At 36.7% G+C, this 22,748-nt stretch overlaps 1 protein-coding gene across 1 annotated transcript in view; it reads left to right on the forward strand.

Moving 5' to 3' along the window:
• PPP3CA (protein phosphatase 3, catalytic subunit, alpha isozyme) overlaps nucleotides 1-22,748 on the forward strand; it is a 150,435-nt gene that overhangs the window by 77,692 nt on the left and 49,995 nt on the right. Inside the window, exons 3-6 of the mRNA XM_010848290.1 lie at nucleotides 5,716-5,827; nucleotides 8,284-8,429; nucleotides 11,491-11,630; nucleotides 20,927-21,004. Coding sequence (XP_010846592.1) covers nucleotides 5,716-5,827; nucleotides 8,284-8,429; nucleotides 11,491-11,630; nucleotides 20,927-21,004 — 476 coding nt within the window. The remainder of the gene's footprint in view (nucleotides 1-5,715; nucleotides 5,828-8,283; nucleotides 8,430-11,490; nucleotides 11,631-20,926; nucleotides 21,005-22,748) is intronic.

The following is a 22,748-nucleotide window of genomic DNA, read 5'->3' on the forward strand; positions in this document are numbered from 1 at the left end:
AGAATAAAAATCTGAAAACAAATGTTGGGGAAATACCAAATGTGGTGACCAGAGGACATTTAAAAGTTCTGAGATGCATGTACCATATTTCCCAACTTTAAAAACAGCTCTTTAATTAAACTTTACAAGTCTGAGAGTACAGCCCCAGGGACTTGCCACATGCACAGAAAATGACAAAAATGTGATGGCCTTATAAGTAAAAATGATCCATTTTGATTAGACTATGATCTTTGAGGGGTTTGAGGATGGCTCAGTGATACCATCCTATTTAAAACAGAACAGTCATTTATATAAAATATACTTACTGAAGATACTGTGAGGTTTTTCATTGTGGATTAAGGAAACTGACATTGTTTGCAAGTTAGAAATGGTATTGTTTGCCTAGTATAAATGATCTCATTTATTCCTCATAGCTCTGCAAGGAGCTTGTGAATGTCTTCCTTTCCAGCCTGCAGAAACCAAGGCCCAGAGAGACTCGCACACACAGTAAATGGCAGTGCCAAGATTCAAAGTCTGTGCTTTTTCCAATATCCCATGCCTTGGCCATATATTCACTAAACGAGCCATAAAAAAATGTACATGTAGGTGATGTGGACACTTTTACATACTGTTTTATTAATTTACAGATGTGCAAACATGCACACATAGTCCACTCCCTCACCAGTATAATCTAAAGGGCAAACCTGTTGGTTTAAGACAAATCCTAAAATGAGAGCTCAATTTTCCAGAGTGTAATATCTTCTAACAGACGTCCTGATTCATCTTAATTCCGAGTTCCACTACAAGTCTTCTCCTTCGGCTGTTCTCTGGGCAAAGAAGAGCACTTAAGTTTAATTTTTACCAAATTAGCTTTGAAGAGTAGGTTCAGATTTCATATAGTCTCAGCTGGGCAGTATTTACAGGCACTGGGTAATGTGTTCTGGGCAGTACATGAAGCCCATTTTATGAACTCCCTCCTCGCCTCTCCTCCACTCTTCTTCTGCCAAAATTAGAAATTGTTCCCCACAAAGTTAAACCCAACTAAAACAAGCAAACTTTTGAGTAGTGATAAGAGAGATAATTTTGCCTGGGGGTCGTAATTTGTCTCACATTGAATACCATCCTTTTTCTGATGCTGGCATTACGCTGTCTAATCTCTTTGTGTCTGTGTCTGTGTGTGTGTGTGCACACACATATAACCTTATGTATATATAGGTTCCTGGCTGAATGTATTTCTCTGAGAATGCAGGGAAAACTCAGAATTGGAAGAAGAGGCACACACAGCTGTTTCCTTCTAGTCACTTCATCGGGTTCCCTTTTTAGCCATTCTGCACTGCAAGACATTGCCTTGAGCCCCTCCCACAGCACTAATAACTGGAGCTTAGCCCAGGCCTCAGACTCCTTTAAGTAGGAAGAATTGTATTTACTAGCTGTGAACCCATAGACTAGAATGAACCACGGTACGTCAGGCAATGTTCTGTGCTTCTGCCTGAGAATAACAAGCAAACAGTACAGCAGGTGATGTTAGGTGACAGAGTGATGCCACAGACATGAGGAAGGAATTGTTTGGCTGTCTCCTTGAATCTGAGGGTCTTTATAGTGCATCGCTAGGCCCAGTGCCGCTTCTCTGTGTGCTTGTCAGACCAGGCAAATAATGGCTTAAAGGAGCAGCATTTGACATTTCAGAAATCTGGATCTTTTCCCAGCCGATACACATCCCTCACTTGATCATCCTGTGACTGAGAGACAGCATTTTTGACTGGAATGTTTCATAGCATGTATGGTTATTTTAGGGAGTTTTGCTTGATATATATCTGAAGCTGAATATATATATATACACATACAGATGTTTACTTTCTTGCTTCTTCTTTTACATCCTTCTTGACTCCCCTATACAAGTTTTTAAGAATAAATCACAAAGTAAATCATTGCACTGCTATAGTCGAGCCAATTAAACTAATGAAGAAAATTATATCCTTAGTGCTGCTTCACTGAAGAAGATAGATACATAAGAGAAAACTATGTCTATGATAATAATTAATAAAAAGATTAGAGGATGCTCAAATCTTTTGTATTTACAAAACCAAGCTAATTTTAAATTATAAAGTGAAAGTGAAGTCTCTCCGTCATGTCTGACTGTTTGCAACCCCGTGAACTGTAGCCTACCAGGCTCCTCGGTCCTTGGGATTTTCCAGGCAAGAGTACTGGAGTGGGCTGCCATTTCCTTCTCCAGGGGATCTTCCCGGTCCAGGGATCAAACCCTGGTCTCCCGCATTGTAGGCAGACGCTTTACCATCTCAGCCACCAGGGAAGTCCAAGTTAAATTGTAAATAACTGTTTAATTACTTAGACTGAAAAAAATACTGTTGTTGAAAGTGATTAGTGCAACTGATTTACATATCACCATGCAAAAAAAGCCAGTTGAACTTGCCTCTCTGTTCCTATCTTACTCAGTAAATCCAATGAAAATTTTATTCATATTAGCCATCCGATACCACATGGACCAAAAAAACAGCTATTTAACTAATTTTTATTTCATTGTTTATTAATGGTGATAATGTTTTACATGGGGTTTCTTTCTTTCTTTTTTTTTTTTCTTTTAAAGAATATCAAGTTGTAATTTTAAGCTCTTCAGATCTCCAGAATGTTAGAACTTTAGATGACAAAATAGTTGCGAGCAAGGCAGAGTTGTGCTTGGCAGCTCTCTCCCACCAGATGTTGAGGGCGAAGGCTGGCGGGGCTCCACTCTCCAATCCACCCTTGCCCTGTCATTTACCATGCCACTTATTCCATATTGGCTGCATTTGTGGTTTTGTTCAGTGTTTGGGAAGATATTTTATTCTTGCCACAGGGGAGAGGGAAATAAAATGTGAAAAGAGGACTCTTATTTTTAGGGTCTTCTGAGCCAAGAATTTGGAAATTGAGTTTTCTTTAGTGTTTTCTTTCCTCCTCTCCTCCTCCTCCCTCCCTTCCTTTTTCTCTCTGTCATCTCTCTTTTCTCTCCCCCATTCGCTCTCTGCTCCCTCTCCTTTCTGGCTGTCTTCCTTCTCATTTATAGGAAAGGAGTCACTATTTCCTAAATTTCTACTACATGCAGGGAGCTTTATGTCCATTACATAATAAGGGATATGAAATGTGTATTGAATCGTTGAAAAGGTAAATAGATATGATAAGGAAACCATAGAACCTTTGAGTTTTCAGTTATGAAAGAGCTACAGTAATTAAGACTAGAGGTGATAAAGCCATGTGCTGATGTCAAAACATGATCTTTAACAGATGGCAGAAAAAGAGTATGTGGGCTGTAGATTGTGATTCCTCTGGTAGCATCTGAGTGGGGTTAACAGATGGCAGAAAAAGAATATATGGGCTCTAGAATGTGATTCCTTTGGTAGTATCTGAGTGGGGTTAAGTTGCAGTTTAGATTTTTGTTGGAGAGATTATAGCTTTGCTTTAAAATAAATTGTTATAGGTAAAACTAATCTAAAGAGTTCGGAACTGTGGTAACGTTTTCCAAAGGGTATTGACTGGAGGAGGGCACAAAAGAGCCATCTGGATGCTGAAATGTAACTGAATCTGGGTGGTGGTTTCATGGGAATATACATATGGAAAAATTCATTGACTGGTACATTTAAGATATATACATTTCACTGGATATAAATTATACCTTAGTGAAAACAAAAAACAAAATCTTTTTAAAAAGTAACTACAATATAGCCAAAGCACATAGTCTCTCCCCCACTATATGCCTTAAATACAATTTCAACAAGTGAATGTAATTTTTAAAGAATTTCACATACCCATTCCTATTCCAAATCAAACATCCAGTGTTAGCAATCTATTTGGGAAAAATATAACATATATAATTTATAATTTAATTTATATTTTTATAAATTTATTTTTATAAAAATATTTTTATAAACATATAAATATTTTATATAAATATATTTTTATAAATTTATTTTTTATAATTTTAAATTGCACTATTTATATATAATATATAAACAAAATATACATATGATACAATCATATAAATTTAAAATGAGAATAGCTTTCACATTGATGTTAATAACAGTGTATATCTTCTCTGAAATGTGAGACAAGCTTGATAATACACATTTGTTTTGCTAGAACATTGTAAGTGCACCTCTAAACCTGATACGTAAGAGAGACTCATTGAGCCACCTACTACCCACTGAGATAATAGGGGATTTTTACACTTATCAAAAGATCATAATCCTTCCATTTGGTCAATTGGTCAACTTCTCAGAAATAGTAATATCATCTTTCACATGAACTTTAGGTAATAATTATAAGCACAAACTAATCATTGTAAAATTATTTAATGTAACATATATATTTAAAATTTGATGTTAGCTCATCATTTTTGTTTGTTCAATTATAATTACATAGCTGGGGACAGTATCTGGCTTGAACAACTCAATAATACATATTTTTTCTTTCTTTAAAACTAGGGCTATGTATTCAAACATTTACTTCCATTGACTTAATAAGTAATCATATAAGCTGACAAATGATGACTGTTCACAGGTAGCACCACAGATGAACTGCCAATGGCTTGACCCTCATTCCTGCCATGTGTTAGAAAGCTCATTATTAAGTGTAAATATTGCTTTATTTGGGGTTTTAGATTTTAGTAACTAGAATCAGACTTGTCTCAATATTCTTCTGGTTCTTTAGCTTCACTTTCCGAATAAAGTTCATGAGAATAAAAAAGCACACTTGTTTTCAGTGTGATTTTTCTCTTCCCTGTGGATTTTTAATGAATGCTATTTGAGGATAATGAAATTTATATTAATACTTGAGTATCCCAGTTATCTTTATTCACCCTTCTGGAAGACTGTGTCAATGTAGGTTGATTCCAAGCCTCATTTTTATACAAACTGCAATACACAACTACTTACTTTGTGAGTTTTAAGGTATATGAAAAGTTTCCCCTAGCTGTCAACAGCATGTGTAGTGAGATTCCCTGGCCTTCATTTTGATTACAATTATATATGAAATGAAAAGCTCAAGGCTTTAAATACCAAAAGCACTGAAATAAGAGACAAGATAATGGGAGAGCAGACTAGTAAAGGAGAGAAGAACATAACAGAAAATAGAGACACAATCCAGGTTAGCCTGAGCTTGTCAGTGTTCGCTTCCAAATTTTGTCAGGCCTTTCCTTGCTAATTTTTCCATTTCTATTCAAAATAATTAGCTTTACAAAGAGAAGTGGCTTTATTTTATTTATTAGCTGTTCATCACATTTCTTCTCATACTTTTACACTGGTATATTTTCATTTTTAATATATTTTCATTTTGGTTTTATCCAGTAGACTGTATGTACTCCATTGTTTGTTTGCGTGTGTTGTCTAGATCCCCAGTGTGATGTTTATATTTTAGTATAGGTGAACATTTGGAGAAGGAAATGGCAACCCACTCCAGTGTTCCTGCCTGGAGAATCCTGTGGACAGAGGAGCCTGGCAGGGTACAGTCCATGGGTTGGCGAAAGATTTGGACACAGTTGAGCGACTGAGCACACACGGATGAACCTGGCTTGGTACCGAAAGAATGTTTCTGTTTGATTTTCAGTATCTTCCTTAAAAAAAAACTTAGTCTTTTGGAGACTTTTGGTCATACTAGCACATTTTGTTCATGTCTTCCTGGTGTGTGAGCCAAAGTATGTGTAACTATAATGGAAAATATTTATTTTTATATTATTCTTTTTTTTCTCAGTGTGTGCTGTATTTGTGGGCTTTGAAAATTCTTTACCCCAAAACACTGTTTTTACTTCGTGGAAATCATGAATGTAGACATCTAACAGAGTATTTCACATTTAAACAAGAATGTAAGTATACTTCTGGTTTCTCTTTTAACATCGTGTATACTAAATAGTAATTTTAATCCATACAGAGTTTTACATTATGATCCATTGCTTAAAAGTAAAAAGCTCAAAAATGAGACCATATCATTTCATATTACTTTCTGAGCATAGCGAGTTAAGAGAATTAAGAATTTCTTTTAAAATTATAAGTTCTTTATAAATGATATAAAATTGGAATTAATATTTGATGTGATTTAGCCTAAGGTTTAGAAAAGGCACAGGAACCAGAGATCAAATTGTCAGCATTCATTGGATCATAGAAAAAGCAAGGGGTTTCCAGAAAATCATCTAAGCCAAAGCTTTTGGTTGTATGGATAACAATAGACTGTGGAAAATTCTTAAACAGATGGGAATACCAGTTCACCTTACCTGCTTCCTGAGAAACCTGTATGCAGGTCAGGAAGCAATAGCTAGAACTGGACATGAAACAACTGACTGGTTCCAAATTGGTAAAGGGATACATCAAGACTGTATATGTCACCCTGCTTATTTAACTTATATGCAGAGTATATCATGTGAAATGCTGGGCTACATGAATCACAAGCTGGAATCAAGATTGCCAGGAGAAATATCAACAATCTCACATATGAAGATGACACCACCCTTATGGCAGAAAGTGATGAGGCACTAAAGAGCCTCTTGATGAGGGTGAAAGAGGAAAGTGAAAGAGCTGGTTTAAAACTCAGCCCTCAAAAAATGAAGATAATGGCATCTGGTCCCATCACTTCATGGCAAATAGAAGGGGGAAAAGTAGAAGCAGTTACAGATTTTATTTTCTTGGTCTCCAAAATCATTGCAGATGGTGACTGCAGCTATGAAATTGAAAGATGCTTGCTGCTAGAAAGAAAAGCATTTTAATCTGCTGTCTAGGTTGTGACAAACCTAGACAGCAGATTAAAAGATGTTTGTTCCTAGGAAGAAAAACTGAAAAACCTAGACTGCATATTAAAAAGCAGAGACATCATTTGGATGACAAAGGTCCATATGGCAAAAGCTATGTTTTTCCAGTAGTCATGTATGGATATGAGTTGGACCATGAAGAAAGCTGAGTGCTAAAGAATTGATGCTTTTGAACTGTGGTATTGGAGAAGACCCTTGAGAGTCCCTTGGACAGCAAGGAGATCAAACCAGTCAATCCTAAAGAAAATCAATCCTGAATATTCATTGGAAGGAAAACCAATACTTTGGCCACCTGATGGAAAGAGCCAACTCATTGGAAAAGACTCTGATGCTGGGAAAAATTGAAGGCAGGAGGAAAAGGGGGTGACAGAGATGAGATGGTTGGATGGCATCACTAACTCAATGAACATGAGTTTGAGCAAATCCAGGAGATAATGAAGGACAGGGAAGCCTGGCATGCTGCAGTCCATGGGGTTGCAAAGAGTTGTTGGAAATGACTTACCAACTTAACAACAACAACAAGCCTAAGCAACAAGCAAGTAAGTTAGTAGTCAGAATATTGCTGTTCAGGATAATCCTACTTTTTAATCTCACATCACTCAATAAAATCAAATGGAGGACAGATTCAACCTTGTGCTTCTCTTTCTGGATGCAAAGGATTTACCAGCCTCAAGTGGATTTTACAGAATTAAAGACAACTTCTTCTTATAGAAATAAACTAGGGGTGAGAAGTACCTCATATAAATGTCATTTTCCTCTCTCTTAATTTTCCTCATTGTCTTTGGAAACTTAAATTTCTTTCTGTCATTCATTTAGCCCTATTTCAATGGAACACAAAACTTCTCTAAAAACATTTGCTATAAGTTAATAAAGGAAAAGCAATGTGCAGTGATTTAGAAGCAACATTGGAAACTTTCTTGCTATCTGCTTTTCTGTAAGAAAGTTCCGGAGAATCATCCGGTTTTGTATCTTCTTCCATTCATCTCCTAGTTTTTGTGTTCTGTTCTGTTTTTAATATACATTTGTAGATGAATAGGACTTCTCTGATGGCTCACATGGTAAAGAATCTCCCTGCAATGCAGGAGATCTGGGTTCAATTCCTGGGTCACGAAGATCCCCTGGAGAAGGGAATGGCTACCCACTCCAGTATTCTTGCCTGGAGAATTCCATGGATAAGGGAGCCTGGCAGGCCACAGTCCATGGGGTCACATGGAATGGACATGACTAAGCAACTAACACTGTAGATAAATAGCAGAAATGTATGTATGCAAGAGTTCTCTCCTCCATTATAGAAAAAATTACTAAAAAGGTCAAATATGGATGAACCACAAAAGTAAAAAACAGTAGATATAAACATTAATATATAACATTTAAAAGTCTTTAATCATATTTGGAGCTTTGCATGTGTACTTACATGCTAATATGATTCCAGCAGAAAAACAAAAAAATTAATTTTTATGAGCCAGTCCTACTTCTGAAATCATAAGAGTAAGTAATTGGTTTTTGATAATGTTTTAAAGGTAAAATAAAGTATTCAGAACGCGTATATGATGCCTGCATGGATGCCTTTGACTGCCTGCCCCTGGCTGCCCTGATGAACCAGCAGTTCCTGTGTGTACACGGCGGTTTGTCTCCAGAGATAAACACTTTAGATGATATCAGAAAAGTAAGTTCTGTTATTTTCCAGGTCTATCCATTTTTTACTCCTTCGGTAATAAATGCATAACATCAATTTCCCTGCCTTTAACAATAACTTTTTGAATTAAAATGATCTAAAGTAGTCATGGGAGAAGGCAATGGCACCCCACTCCAGTACTCTTGCCTGGAAAATCCCATGGACGGAGGAGCCTGGTAGGCTGCAGTCCATGGGGTTGCTGAGGGTCGGACATGGCTGAGTGACTTCACTTTCAATTTTAACTTTCATGCACTGGTGAAGGAAATGGCAACCCACTCCAGTGTTCTTGCCTGGAGAGTCCCAGGGTCGGGGGAGCCTGGTGGGCTGCTGTCTATGGGGTCGCACAGAGTTGGACACAACTGAAGTGACTTAGCAGTAGCAACAAAATAGTCGTGAATGTCTTCTTTGTATTCATTTTTTATCTAGAAAGAAGGATATATTTATACTTTAAAACCCCAGGGTTCATTTTGCCATGTGAAATGACATTAGAAATGTAAAATATTTGATCGCAAAAAGGATATATGCCTTTTCATTTCCTTCTGACTTGTTTCAAACAACCCATTGTATATTCATGACATATTACAGTTAAAAGACATTGTTTTTGTCTTGGGGAAATATCACAACAGGACTTTTAAAATGTGTCCATATTATTATTCTTTAAAAAATCTACTTTTACAGCTTAAACTTTTAATGTAACAATCTAACAAAGGCAATGATGCTATTCTATTGATTGTATTGAGTGGCGAGGTGAAAAGCAGTTCATTTTTTGCAACAAATATTTTTCTACTTAATTTAACACTAGCTATTAGTGTTGTTTTAGCCAGCAGGAAAGATGAGTTAGGTTGGTGTGGAAATAACCTCTTTCATGAGAAAATGTAGCATAGGATATTTTTATTTAGTGGAAGAGACATCTTTTATTTCTTTGATTATGCTCAGTATCCTTTTAAAATGTCATTGCTTTTTAAAGGAAAATGATATTTAGGTAAGTAAAACATTTGAATTCTACCTGAATGCTCTATCATTAAAGTTCAGGTCTTCAAATGTAAAAAATAAGATTGTATTTACTTTCCTGTTAGAAAGGAAGTGCATGGGTTTTATTTTTAAGATGAAATGAAAGTACATTAAATAAGCCTGCTCTGTGTGCTCGTGCCCTTTTTTATAAGATGCCATTACACATCTGCTTCTGGTGTTTTGTAACACACAAAGGATTGGTATTTGCTTTACATTTAAAGTTCTGTGGAGACAGGACACTGAAATGTAGTCACTGAGTTCAAGTATAGTGCGGTTCACTTTATGCATGAATGAAACCAGTTTATTCTGCAATCTGATGGACTCCTGAAATCAGTAACTACACTTCTTATCACAAATTATGTAGATTTTTAAAATATCCTTTGCCTACCCTAGGACTTTGTTTCTAGCATGTTTCAGATATTCTGTTCAATTCTCTTGTATCATTATGCTTTAGACTTTGATGTAGAGTGATTTTTGGTTTGCATTTTCCATATGTCAGTTAGCATTTCTACCACACTTATTTAATTAATTTCATAGTTGTTTAACTGTAGATGATATTAATTTTAGAATGCATTTTATAACTTTTCCAGAGTAAATTCTGTACTCTGGTTGCTTTACCAAAGCTCTAGCTGGGAATCCACTTTTGTCAGAAAGTGTCTCCTCCTTTATGGCTCTAGCCCTAATAATAAGTTCTTGTTTCTTAGAAAGAAATTCTGTATTTTTATGGACAAGCATTATTTTTCTTGTATGAATTGTTCAAAAACATAAATTACTTAAGTCTCTTAAGCAAGTCTAAGTTTGCAATGAATATTTTATGGATAGCAAAATGGTTGAAATATAGAGAGTCTTGTCTTATTGAAGGTTTTCATTGTGTGTTGAAAATGTGAAATATTACTTTGTACTTTTTAGATATTAGTAAAAAAAAAAAAAAAAAAAGCTATGTAGCAAGACTATTATTTACATTACCTTGTATGTCCCAGAAAAAGAATTTCATGGGCTGTCAGACTTACATATTCACCTGTCCCATGGGTTGTTGGTTTTTTTTTTTAATATTACAGTATTGAATATGCAGAATTTTGGTTCTTAATGAGTTTTCATAGCTGTGTTATGCTTTTCTTCAAGAGACTGCGTAGTATCTGCTAACTTCACCCCAAATTCTTTCATTGCAGTTAAATCAGGATAAACTATGGGAAAGTGACAATGTTATAAAATTGTTGGTGAAATGTCATTTCCGGTTATTATAGTGCTCATAGCTTCTAAATGCACCATTTTAAATTGAAATATGGCTTTGCTAAACATATGTAGCTAGAAAATTGGAAAATTGATTTCGTGTGAGGACTTCAGGTAAGCTAGGAAAATTAGGACTGTGAACTGAAAAATGACCTGCTAAATTGGGGTTTATTTTACTGCTTATTGTTAGGATTTGTATGTAAGGTAACTAATCAGCTTGGTTTTAATTAGAAACCTAACCCCTAATGAGTGAATACCCAAAATGTCATACAGCAAGTACTTACTCTCAAAATGAAAGCTATCTGTTCTCAAAATTATATTGTTAAATATAAACACCATAAGTTGTTCCCTATCCTGATTTCTAAATCACATTTCAATGGGAGGCAGTAACAAAAATTTCCCCAAAAATCAAGTAAAATAAAAGCTTCTCAAGAAATGAAACACAGGTAGAATATCAGTTGGTAATAACTAAAACACTTGGCTAGATTTAAAAAAAAACTAAGAAGGAGAGAAAGACAAAGAGGAAATCAGGAGAAAGGAAAAACAGAATGGGAATTAAATAAGTGAGAGAGAGGTGTAAGGTGAAATGAAGGCAGATAATAAATGGGCATCAGGAAGAAGAAGGAAGGAAAATGGAAGAGGTGAGGAGTAGACGAATGGGGAGGAAAGACCTCAGAACAGGAGAAAGATTGGGGAGTTCACTCTGTACAGTGACTGGGAAGCAAAGATGGTTTTTGTGAAATGCTGGTTTCTTCCAAGTTCCAACTTTCCAAAGATTAGTATTTTGCTCTCTGTCTTCTATTTTTCTTAGTTAGACCGATTCAAAGAACCACCTGCTTATGGACCTATGTGTGATATCCTGTGGTCAGACCCGCTGGAAGATTTTGGAAACGAGAAGACTCAGGAACATTTCACTCACAACACAGTCAGGGGGTGTTCATACTTCTACAGGTGAGGTCGGAGAGCTCCACCTCCTGGAGCATGTGGCGTTCAGAACTGTTGTCATTGATCAGTCCATGTATTTGATTTATTTGTTATGTGTGTAACTTTCCTAGGAAACAAATATAAATGAAGGTTCTCTTTGAAAGCCTGGTTCAAATAGATTCTTAGCCCCTGGAAAATAGAAATATAAATAAATTGATAGATAAATAAATGGATGTGTCGATATAGATGTATAGATACACTATCTGTGAAGAATAGAAAAGGCATAAAAGAGGCCAGTAGTTTCGTGATGTCCAGGCAGCTGAAGAAGATAGTAGGGTTTAGCAGAAAGTTGGTTCTGTTTCAAGAACCATAGGGAAAAAAATCCAGTGCCAGCCTTGATTTTTTTTTTTTTCATTCAATTATGTAATCACTTAAAAATGTTTTTACCAGTTTTCATATCTTAAATCAGAAAAACAATTTTAAATTGGTTAACTAAATTATTTTCAAGTTATTCTTAAATTTTCCTAAGTTCATCAGACTTCCTGAATAATTAATTAAAATTAGTAGCAACCCAGTATATAAGTACCACCATAAATTTATTTTTAGCACTTGACAAGCCAAATTGACAAAATTTTTATAGTAATGTTTCTGTTTGCAAATGTATGGCGATTTCCCCATACCCGTAATACTTCAGAGCACTTCAGAAAGAAGTCAACAACTCGGTTGGGATTTTTGCATGTCCTCATGATCTTCCTGATATCTTATTTTCCCTCAGTTTTAGCCTACTGCATTTTATTACCGCAGTTTCACTCGGTTCCCTTATCAGATGTACAGTTTGATGTGAAAGTGGCCAGAATGACAATGCAAAAGAGATTATGGAGAAGTTGAGAATTTAAGCTCTAGAATACAGTATGGGTTTTGTTTTTTGTTTTTTTCTCTTAACTGAAAAATCATACCCGGTAGTCATTGAAGTTTACACTCAGTTCCTGCCCTGGCAGCTAAGCTAATGATCAGACTGGAAGAACTCTGTGAACTGCATCCAACTCCATATCTTTCATCTCTTGAGTAAGCAGATATCATCCTCCTGCATAACACTGATCAGAGTTTATTCTGGAATATTTTGTTCCATACGTTGTTTCCCTGATGGGGCAAAAAAGTTTCCTTTTGCTTATCTGTTGATGTGATTGAGAAATTGAAGTTTGTGAACAGAAAGTCTTGTTCACTGTAAGCCATCATTCAAAGAATAGTCTTTGTTTTAAATATTAAGAGGTTTGTTCCAAGTCTGTTTATCAGAAAGTTTGCAGTTCATTTCCAAGTTTTGGAAACTTTGGCTAAAATAAAGGCATGGTATAGTATTTCCGAAAAGCCTGAAGATTTCTTTTCAGTAATTAGTTAATTGGGGAGTAATCTTTTATTAAAGACTTCTAACTTTTAGGGAAAAGTTGTTTTGTTGAAATACAACTGTATTTGCCAAGTGTTCAATTTTTCAGATCTAGTGTTAAATCCTTAATTATACCAAGAGTGTTTAAATTACCTACTTGATACCACTGAGTTGCACTTCAATAATACAATATCAAACAAATTATAAACCTCTTGATTTTGATATTAACACATATAGTATTAATCGTTCTTTAATTCACAGTATAACATTCTTCTGTTAGCTGAGTTAGCTGTTCAAATATGTCATCTTCTAAAGTCCTGTACTGAACTTGTATAAAGTTATGATATTTTTGTTTTGTGGCTGTAGACTTAGATGTGTTTACATCAGAGATAAAGTCCATCAACTAGATAATTAGAGGATTATGTGCTTTCACACCTTTGTTCTCAACAAAATGATTGTTAAACTCATCTCATTAGAGGTTCTTAAGAGATAGTGATCTTTAGCCATGACTAATGCTGACTGTCAAAATCCGCAGCCTGTGTCCTCTGACTAATGGTAAAGCAGTGTGAATTATGTCTTATCTGAAGAAGAGAAAAATGGCTCACACATTCCTCTAGACCTTTTGGATTCTTTTTTCTTTCGTGCCATCTTGAAGGTGTCAAGGCATCTTCTATGGCCACGGTTTATAAAGCCAGTCTAGAGCAGGTACAAAGGAACAAGAAAACTGGTAGAAGAACAGGAAAAACAGGTAGAGTTATTGGCAGTTACTTTCATCCACAACTCCCAGTTTTATTTCACATGTGTCTGTAGTTTGTGGATTTAATTTGCTCTGCCACTCTGTCCATGATCTAATGTATCGTCTGGGCAGTGGTTTAAATACAATGAAGTTGCATGGACAAATGCATCTAGAAGGATTTGCTGATGCTGCTCATGAGTTATAGAAGACAGTGCATGTGACAGAGGAAGGAATCCCTTTTTGCTCCAGTGCTACTATTACCTTTAGAACCTTAGACCAGAGTTTGCACGCTTAATGACTATAACATTGAAGTAACTGAGATGCTTGAACAAGCCATGAGTTAGATTGTAAAGATTTGTGAAGATCATGACAAATCAGAGGTAAAAATTTCATCTTCATTAGAGCAAATGAAACTGTTGGCCAGACTTGGTGCTTTGGGTTGTTGGCCTTGGGTGTGTCCTGTGAGCTTTGTGTTCTAGATTTAGCTTGCTCCAGGAGTAAGTTTAACTAACCACTCTCACATTCCTCTAAGCACTGAGATTTGAAAACATCTTGAGGGTCACTTAAAATGTGTTTTTGAAGCTGCAAATGGCAGCTCACTCCAGTCACGGTTGGTTTCTCAATCGCAGATCAGCAGCCTTTCTTCTGTTCCCAAGCTGCCCCACTGCTCTTTTGCAGTTGGCTTTCTTGTCGGCCCTTTCCACCTTGAAATCCTGCGGTTCCTCCTTTTTCACAGATCCTGCTTGCCCTCCAACTTATCAGGCAGATCCGTCTGTTCCACTGCATCTTTCTTTGTCTTCCTCCTGTTCTTGACAGTTTTTTCTTCGCACTTTACCCAAGAACCTCATCTGTGTCCTTAGCTTCACTGTAAACTATGAACTCTGGTTAGATTACCAGATCTGTGCCTGGTCCATTTATCTCTTTATCTTTCCTGAGCAAGCATTCTCTGTTTCTAGTTTTCTGCTGGAATTTTTCATCTTAGATGTTCCTTTGTCAACCTTCTCTTGAACTCACCTTGCTTGAAGAGGTTTATTATTTACCTTTCCACTGGGGATTTCTCCTGTTTTTTCTGTTTCTATTAATGGTTTATTTTCCCAGTTATACAGAATAGCAAATATTTTTTCTTTTTCTTTTTGCATTGAAATCACCACTAACCAGTCATCATATTTTAATGGCCCTCTCTTTAAAATATAACCAGCATCTAGACCATCCTGCCTTCCCTCTTTCCCACTCTGAGTTCAAGACCATTTTTAGTCTGTTGAAATCATACCTGCTTTCACAGCATCCTTCCCCTCCCCTCACCTCAATTCAACTATTCCAGATTCACGAGTATTCTTTGGAGAATTCATTCACTCATTCAATTATTTAACAAATATTAGCCGAACACGTACTATATATGCCTTCTGTGAGGTTTTATAGATGCTCGAAGTCCCTGCCTTTGAGGGAATGACAGTCTGGTGTCAGAGACCAAAAAATAAACTGACAAATAAATTGCAAGGTGAGTAGTTTTGCAATAAATGTGGAAGTTATCTCTCTCTCTTTCACACACACACACAGCCCCAAACAAGGATGGATGGTGTTTAAGAGACTCCTCATGGTGGAAATATTGTTAGTCCTGAGCTTTAAAGGATGAGTAGAATATATCCAACCAGAATCAGTGGTGAAGGCTCTTGCAGGCAGGAAAAGTGGTAAAAAATATGAGGAAAATAATGCTCTGGGAATTCTTGAAAGATGACTACCCAAATGGTCTCATTGGACCTCCAGTCCCAAATTATAGGTAGCTGCTGTGGTATACACTAAAGCTGGACCCTCATAACTAAGCTATTCTACTCCTGTTTTTTTATCAACTAGAAACGCTTACACATGTGTGCCAAATGACATAGCAGCAGTATTCAATAGCCAAGTAATGGAAACAGCCCAAATGTCTATTTAGTAGAATGAATCATAAATTATAGAATATTTATACAGCTAAATACAGCAAATGAGAATGAGTTAACCAAAACTGCACAGAACAACATGGATGAGTGTCACAAGTATAATGATGAGCTGAAGAAACCAGATACTAAAGGGGGTATACTTGGTGATTTCATTGAAATAGGAATTCAGCATTAGAGAAAGCAGATCTATAACATTAAAAACCAGGATGGTAGTTACCCTTAGTGAGGAGGTAATGGTGACTCAAAGAAGATGTGAAAAGTTGCTGGGGTTCAGGTAATGTTCTTTGTCTCAATACGAATGCTAGTTACAAGGGTGTCCAGTTGTAATTGTCCGATTTGTGCAGTTTTGTGTATCAATTTGTCATCTTCTCATTTGTGCAGTTTTCTGTTAAAATGTTGTACTTCAATAAAAGTTTGCCTTAAATAAAATTCGCTCACTGCTCCTGAGGCACCTGGCAGCTAGGAGCAAGTAAGGGCTAATTAAGCTCTGGTGAAGTTCTGGCAGGAAGAGTTGGAACCCTACCAGACATGATCCTTAGTGGGCAAAATGAAATTAATTAGAGCACCCTTGGGCAGAGAGAAAACACAGCATGTCCTAGGAAACAATAGTCTTGGCGTCATTAGGCAGCACCAGGACATTCCGGGGCTAGTAATCCATTGGCAGGTCCCAAGGAGCCGAGAGGGAGCTGGGCAGGGGAGTGAGCCCTCCGTCCTACTGGGCTGAGAGCTACTGAGGCACCAAGGAGGTGAATGGAGGCTTTCTCTTGGTCCACTGGCGAGGGATTGCCAATGAGGGAGAAGCCAATGAGGGAGAGAAACCCTTTGCATCTCTCACTTATGTAACCGCCCATGTTGAGGCTACTACAACAATTACGTATGAGCATCAGTAAGCTGAAAAATTGCTGCTAAGCATTTAGGATATGAAGACAAATAAAAGTGTCTGTCTCTTAAGGCAGTCATTCACTGTTACTGGAGAGCAGATGTAGAAACATAAATTACACTACAGCATGACAAGTGATATATTAGATTCATATGTTATGGGAACATGGTGGATGCAGCAATTTTGTACACCTCAGGGTGAGGTAGGTTTGAAGGGAAGGTTTCCCAAGTGATAATTTAGCTCAGGCTTGGCAGAAAAGTGGTCCTTCATGAAGAAACAAACAAGCAAGCACAGGGAAAGGGTATGCAAAGGCACAGAAGGATAAAATGGCCATTTTAATAATGCTTGCTGGGTGTTAGCATGGTTAAAGCATCTGAAATCTACAAGATTTATTTCAGGGTCTAAAATATATTTTAACATAACCAGAAACAAAAATAAGAGCATCAGCAGAATGAGTCTAGTCTAATAAGAGCTATTTGCTCTGGCGCCAAAACAGTTTTTTCTATCATTTCTCGTGATTTTGTCTTTTCTGCTTCACCTTTGCTCATGCTCAGTCTCCTTCCTATTCCTCTTTTTTGTGCGTGTGTGTGGAATTCTAGCACCTTACCTGTCTACTAATCCCCATAAGTCATTGCCCCTGAGATCTAACACAAGTCACAACTACTAAATGGAACAACTACTGCTGGAATCTGGAGTTGCTGCCTCACCATTCATTCTGTGTTGTATTTTTCCCACCACACCATGGTGGTGGGGAGACAAGTAGGAGACATTGCTGAATGTCTACTGCTATGGGCCAGGCTCTGGGCCAGAACATCTACATATATTGCTACCTCATTTAATCTTCATCTCAGTTCTATGAAATAAATAACACTCTCTGCCATTCCCTAGCTCAGTCCTTTCTGTCAAGCTCCCAGGCAGGAACCCAAATACATATAGGGCAGTATTTGAGAAAATGGGGGTTTATATTTTAAATTCCACTCTCATGTTATATTTATACTTCTGTTCACTTTATGGTTAGATATAGACTTGATAATATTGATTTTGTCTACGATACTATGATAATAGTCTCACTATTCTATGGAGATTTCTACCTTGTTTTCTACTCAGAGAAGACACAGTTTCTAGTGCTTAAGGAATACTCATATTCCAATAGAAAAAAAAACAAGCATCAAAGAATACAATAACTTCTTCCCCCAAATATAGCTACACATTGTGGTAAATGAATAGCTGAAAGCATCCCTGGCCTTTACCAACCCTTGAAGCAAGTGTTGTTACCAGACCTGCTCAGGACACAGAGTTAGATGAAACTTTTCCAGCAAAATCACTCTTGCAGATAAGTTGTTCCTGAAAATGTGCCCCTGTGGAGGCACATGGTGGGGGTCTGAGATCCAGCCCACCTTCTGCTCAGAAGGCTCATCCATGGCCCCTTTTTGGACTGATCAGCCTGGAGGAAGAGACTCTTTCTTCTTGGTGAGCTCAGAAGTATCACCTTAGTAGTGAAAAGAGAAAGAAAGACAAGAAAAAAGATCTAGTACAAGAGAAAGATTTTTTTAAAAAGATTTCTTGAGACCCACATGCTTTGTTTCTTTCTTTATAATGTCTCTATGAAACTTTACTGTTTTATCTTTAATGAAGCTTTTTACTTTATGTTTTTATTTTCCTACCTAGTGCATTATATCTTCAGAACAGAAACCATTCCTTGTACTTACCATGCCACCCTCCTTGTGTCTCATAACAAATGGGAAAAAAAATTACCAATAAGTCTTTGATAAATTATTCATGAATTAATGATTTTCCAACTCTGTCTGTGTTGTTAAACGTGTTCTGAACTGTGCTTTTCCTACCACTCTACATATATGTTTTTAAATGCTTTTCAGCTAAATACTTTGTGGTTTATTCTCATGTATATTTCCATAAAAATATGGTAGAAGGTTTTTATCTCTAATTAAAGAAATTATTATTTAGAAAAATGTTTGTAATTCTTAGGAAGTTCAAGTATGAGATTATACATGCTTTTACATTTTGAAATATCTTCTTCAAAATGAGTTTGTTCCAAGTAATAATGCAAGTGTTCCTCACTTAAAGCTATTAACCTAGCAAATTACTGCTATGTTAATTTTATCTTCTTCAGATTTTCATTAAAAATGACATATATTTCCATGGGAAGAAACTTAGATTAAACATGTAAGGTTTAGCATGAGGAAAATATATTAAAATGATATTTTCATAAGACTAGGTAAGTTCTTCCAAAAGGAAAAAATAGATTAAAAAGAGCAGCCAAGCCATGTGCCCAAAGGAAATAAGTAACAAACCTAGACAGACAACCTTTGTCTTACAGTGGTACAAGGCAATAAAGTGTCTTCTAAAGAACCATTGTGAGGGCACATGAAATGTAAGTACACTGCTTAAAGAGACAGGGAAGGAGCATTTACTGAGTGCCCTTGGCTGGGCATTTTATAGCTTAATATGTAACAAGCAAATGTACTGTATTTTGAAGACCAACCAGTGTCTCGGAAATTTAGGTTTCTTTTGTTGACGCACTGGTCTGGAAAGGTGGTATACTCACCTTCTCCCAAAGTAGAACTGTCTTTGAAGACACATGTTGGTCAACGCATAATCTAGGTACCCTGTGGCCATATTTCCATGTAGTCACTTGGGGAACCATCTCCTCTAGTTAGTAGGTCATGCTAATGTTCATCAATTAGATGGTTTATTCATTTATTGGAATGACCTGGAACACTGGGAAGTGAAGGCGTCATGGATGTCTCCTCTTTATCTCTCCCTTAGTGAATTGCTAGAATACTGTAGAACACACATATATGCACACTCAGACACATGCATACAAATATGTGTGCACAGGCGCAAAGACTGTTTTTGATTTGAGGTCTAAAAACAGAATCCTGTTTATCATTAGTATCCCTGCAATGGTATGCCATTGGTATTTTTTTCCTATTCATCAGAGAATTCTTAGAAAATCTGTAGCGTAGAAGCTATTTTCATCTTTTTTTTATAATTGGGAATTGTTTAGTGTATGTTGTGTTTCAGTCGCTCAGTCGTGTCCATTTGAGACCCCATAGACAGCAGCACACCCTGGCTTCCCTGTCCTTCACCATGTCCCAGAGCTTGCTCAAGTTCATAACCGTGGAGTCAGTGATGCCATCCAGCCATCTCGTCCTCTGTCTTCTGAGAAGGGTTCTAGTAGTTTAGATTCTAGTGAGTATCTATAATTGTTTATATTTAAACAAGCATCAGTTTGCTATCTCTTGATTTGAATTATCTAAAATGTATTTCTTTTTATGATATACATTTTCTCATTAAAAATTCTTGGAGCAGAGATAAAGTGATGGCAAAAGATTTTCCATGTTTAATTTATAATTTCAATCTCATTTTTAATTACATTTCCATCTTTGGTTTTGAGACTTTCTTAATAGACAAAATCATCTTTATTGTATATTTGATATTTTTAATGAGTCACAATCAAGAATAAGCCTCAAGGTAAAATTCTGTTGGTCATATTTAAAGTACACATTTTTAAATCTTGTGAATTTCATACTGTTGTTTAGATTTTGAATGACATATTCAGTTGACTTACCCATAAAGATGTTGACAATTTGACTTCTCAGAAGGCTTACTCTCTGCCATTCCCTAGCTCAGTCATTTCTATCAAGCTCCCAAGCAGGCACCCAAATACATATAGGGCAGTATTTGAGAAAATGGGGGTTTATATTTTAAATTCCACTCTCATGTTATATTTATACTTCTGTTCACTCTATAGTTAGATATAGACTTGATAATGTTGATTTTGTCCATGAGTGGATACTTTTTCCAATTTATACACCTCCAGCTCTTCAGAAGTATGGACTTCCCTGGCTGTCCAAGTGGTTAGGACTCCATGCCTCAGCTGCTGGGGGCCCGGGTTTGATCGTTGGTCTGGTAACTAAGATCCTGCAAGCCTCCTGGAACAACCTAAATAAACAAATAAGTAAATAGAAATACATCTATAGGCAGATGTAAACTACTATATACAGAATGGATAAGCAGCAAGGTCTCAGTGTATGGCTTAGGATACTATATTTAATATACTGTTATACACCATAATGGAAAAGAAAATTAAAAAGTGTATATATATATAATTGAATCACTTTGCTGTACAGCAGAAATTAACACATCAACTGTACTTCAATTAAAAAAAAAAAAAAAAGAAAGTTCGGCTATAGGTATTTTTTCTGCCACAGGGAAACACCTGTCCTTAGAACCAAGAAGTTTGTCTCATAAATGTTACATGTTTGATTACACTTGATCAGATCACATAGGTCTGGATGTTATAGGAAATATGCTCTTGATGATTTTTTAACAGATGCTTCTCTTTTCTTTCTCTCTCTCTGGCAGTTACCCGGCTGTATGTGAATTCTTGCAGCACAATAACTTGTTATCTATCCTCCGAGCTCATGAAGCCCAAGATGCAGGGTGAGCAGTCTTATGGGTTTATGAAAACCATGCATTGTTTTGTCATTCCTTCATGTGTTTGGCTGTGGAGGTTCCCTTTGCCAAACTCTCCCCCTGAAGGATTAGATCTAAAAATTGCCTTCCGGTGTCATAGATATGGCGGGATCCAGAGGAATAAGTGGTTGTGGATGTGCTGTAAAGTCTGCTTTTAAGTGCTCTGCTAGCTGTTTAGAAGCCCCTGGTGGCTCAGACAGAAAAGAGTCTGCCTGCAGTGTGGGAGACCTGGGTTTGATCCCTGTGTCAGGAAGATCCTCTAGAGAAGGAAATGGCAACCCACTCCAGGATTCTTGCCTGGAGAATCCCATGGACATGGGAGTCGCAACACAACTGAGAGACTTCACTTTCATTTTATGAACAGGTAGAATTTTCAACTGGCTGTTTTAAGCACAGTGAGGCAGGCCACCTCTTCCTATTTCTTTCAGTTCCTGCTCTTACCTTTGTCCTGTAAGTGAGTAAATTACTAGCTACTTTTCAGTCTCCATCAGCCACGTTGGTCTGAATTACACATTAGTATTTAACAGAGATTGCATTGTTGTGCTCTTGTTTAAAGAATATCATTCCTGATCCCTGTAAAGTTTTAAAGGGCAAAAACAGAGACTTCAAATGATGGGGAAACTCCTATATTCTAACTTGCAAATACATAACATGATTTTGCAATGACTGGTAAATTTTTAAAATGTAAACAGATTATAAGGACATAGAAATTTAAAAAATAACAGATATGCAGTCTGATGGTACATTAAATCTACATTTGGGATATAGGCATGGAGGAAATAAACATGATTAACTTTTTAGGATTTGAAGTCCAATACCCTTCCCAATAAGCTCCACTGAAAGGCCCTGTTTTGCTTTAAATGCTTAAATTCATTCCTTCATATTCTAAATTTTCTGAAAAGGAGGAACATTTATTTTTATAACCTGTGTACTGAAATCAGAAATGTAGATGCCAGCATTCTGAAGTAAACCCAAACCTATGAAGGTTCTGAATCAAGGCAGATCCTAAATTTTTTTCAAAATTAGCTTTTCTCAAGCATCAATCAACAAGTATGAAATGATCCAATATTGTACACTCAGTGCTCTTGTAGCTGATATTTGCAGTAATAATGCAAAAAAGCAAAATGGATGTCTGGGGAGGCCTTACAAATAGCTGTGAAAAGAAGAGAAGCGAAAAGCAAAGGAGAAAAGGAAAGATATAAACATCTGAATGCAGAGTTCCAAAGAATAGCAAGAAGAGATAAGAAAGCCTTCTTCAGCGATCAGTGCAAAGAAATAGAGGAAAACAACAGAACGGGAAAGACTAGGGATCTCTTCAAGAAAATCAGAGATACCAAAGGAACATTTCATGCAAAGATGAGCTCGATAAAGGACAGAAATGGTATGGACCTAACAGAAGCAGAAGATATTAAGAAGAGGTGACAAGAATACACAGAAGAACTGTACAAAAAAGATCTTCACGACCCAGATAATCACGATGGTGTGATCACTGACCTAGAGCCAGACATCCTGGAATGTGAAGTCAAGTGGGCCTTAGAAAGCATCACTATGAACAAAGCTAGTGGAGGTGATGGCATTCCAGTTGAGCTATTCCAAATCCTGAAAGATGATGCTGTGAAAGTGCTGCACTCAATATGCTAGCAAATTTGGAAAACTCAGCAGTGGCCACAGGACTGGAAAAGGTCAGTTTTCATTCCAATCCCAAAGAAAG

This window comes from Bison bison, unplaced genomic scaffold (assembly GCF_000754665.1).
Source record: "Bison bison bison isolate TAMUID 2011002044 unplaced genomic scaffold, Bison_UMD1.0 scf7180017864263, whole genome shotgun sequence".
In the NCBI taxonomy this organism is placed as follows: Eukaryota; Metazoa; Chordata; class Mammalia; order Artiodactyla; family Bovidae; genus Bison; species Bison bison.